Raw genomic sequence first — 2,000 nt, forward strand, 5'->3', positions numbered from 1 at the left:
CCACCGGTGGGTGCCCCCCCCCAGCCCCCCAGCCCCCGGGATGGGGTGATCTGGGTGAGTTTGTTGTGGGGGGGGGTGGGGGTGGGCTTGACCTTGTTTTCCCTTTGCAGGTCTCCCCAAAGCCGCCCGCGTCTCCCACCTCAAATCCATCATGTGCCTGAGCTTCTACGAGCTGGTGGGGGCCTCCAGCCGGGACGTGGTTTACCTGGCGCTGCCCCTCTACCACATGGCCGGCTCCCTCCTGGGCATCGTCGGCTGCATCGGCATCGGTGAGCGGGGCCGGGGAGGGTGGGGGTGGGGGGGGGGGACACCTCGGTGACCCCGGTGACATTTCACGGGCCGTTGTTCTCCCCTCCCCCCCCCCCAACTAAATCCCGGCTTTCCGCAGGGGCCACTTGTGTGCTGAAGGAGAAGTTCTCAGCAGTCAGTTCTGGGACGACTGTCGCGCCGAGGGCGTCACCGTCTTCCAGTACATCGGGGAGCTCTGCCGCTACCTGGTCAACCAGCCCCAGGTATATCCAGGGATATGGGGGTCCTGGGGAGGGGGGGGGCACCCCCAAAGCTGAGTGCTGCCTCCACACACATCCCCCCCACCCCACCAGGGCCCCGGGGAGCGGGAGCACGGGCTGCGGCTGGCGGTGGGGAGCGGGCTGCGCCCCGAGGTCTGGAGGGGGTTCCTTCGGCGTTTCGGGGCGTCCGCGTCGTGGAGACCTACGGCATGACGGAGGGCAACGTCACCCTCTTCAACTACACGGGGACGCCGGGGGCCGTGGGGCGCAGCAGCTTCATCTATAAGGTGAGGAGGGGGGCCGGGGGTTGGAGGAGGGATGGGGGGGAAGGGGGTGTGGTGGTTTTCTGTGCCCCCCACCCCCCGACACCACCACCACCACCATTTTTCCCTCCCCAGCTCTTCTCGCCCTTCGAGATCGTGCGCTACGACGTGTCGCGGGGAGCCCCGGTGCGGGACGCGGCCGGGCGCTGCATCCGCGTGGGGACGGGTGAGGAGCAGCGATGGGGATTTTGGGGGGGGGGCGGGGGAAGTTTTGGGAGGGGTCCCCATGTCCCCATGGGTGCTTCCCCCCCCCACCCACCCCCATTGTCACGTGTCCCCCCGTAGGTGAGACGGGGCTTGCTGATCGCCCCGGTGACCCCCCGTACCCCCTTCCTGGGCTACGCGGGGGGGCGGGGGAGCTGTCGGAGGGGAAGCTGCTGCGGGGGGTCTTCGCCGAGGGGGACACCTTCTTCAGCACGGGGGGACCTGATGGAGCAGGACGCGGCCCAGTTCGTCCGCTTCCGCGACCGCACCGGGGACACCTTCAGGTGCCAAAGACCACCCCTCACCCCAGATTTGGGGGGGACACACCCCCCCATCCCCCCCTCCCCTCCACCATGGGGACAGTGACCCAGCCCCACACCCCCCCCCCCCCATCCTGGCTGAGTTGGGGGGGGGGGGGGGGGGGGCATCAAGCGTTAAGGCTGCGGGGGGGCTCATCACCATCTTACTCATCCCCCTCCCAGGTGGAAAGGCGAGAACGTGGCCACCACCGAGGTGGCCGAAGCTTTGGTGGCCCACGAGTCCTTGCAGGAAGCCACCGTGTACGGCGTCACCGTGCCAGGTATGGACCCCCCCCCATCGTGGTCTCGGGGGGGGGGTGGGTGGGGGTGTGTGTGTGTGTGTGTGTGTCCCACCCAACACCAGCCCAACGGTGCCCCCCCCCCCCCAACAAGCCCTGCCTTTGTTTCCCCCCCCCTCCCTCCCCAGGCCACGAGGGTCGTGCGGGGATGGCGGCGCTGGTGCTGCGTCCCGGCTGCCACCTGGACGGTCCCGGGCTCTACGGCACCTGGAGCAGCTCCTGCCGCCCTACGCCCGGCCCCGCTTCCTCCGGCTGCAGGTAACGGTGGGGGTGGTGGTGGGGGGGTGGTCTCGGAGGTGGCCGGGAGGGGTAGGGGTTGGGAGGGGGATACATGGGAGATTTAGGGTGATTTAGGGTGATTGGGGG

General features: G+C 69.2%; 1 protein-coding gene across 1 annotated transcript; it reads left to right on the forward strand.

Moving 5' to 3' along the window:
• Positions 1–110: 110 nt before the first annotated feature.
• On the forward strand, positions 111–1,898 carry LOC141478224 (long-chain fatty acid transport protein 3-like; the record flags this gene model as incomplete). The annotated part of the gene is given in 12 exon segments (XM_074167335.1): positions 111–269; positions 389–418; positions 421–512; positions 603–690; positions 693–796; positions 908–1,005; positions 1,123–1,177; positions 1,180–1,251; positions 1,253–1,320; positions 1,519–1,616; positions 1,763–1,834; positions 1,837–1,898. Coding segments are annotated over 12 exon segments (998 nt in total), but the record flags the coding sequence as incomplete, so codon positions are not given.
• Between the last annotated feature and the right edge of the window lie 102 nt (positions 1,899–2,000).

The sequence above is a fragment of the Numenius arquata genome, unplaced genomic scaffold (genome assembly GCF_964106895.1).
Source record: "Numenius arquata unplaced genomic scaffold, bNumArq3.hap1.1 HAP1_SCAFFOLD_1884, whole genome shotgun sequence".
Taxonomy (NCBI): domain Eukaryota; kingdom Metazoa; phylum Chordata; class Aves; order Charadriiformes; family Scolopacidae; genus Numenius; species Numenius arquata.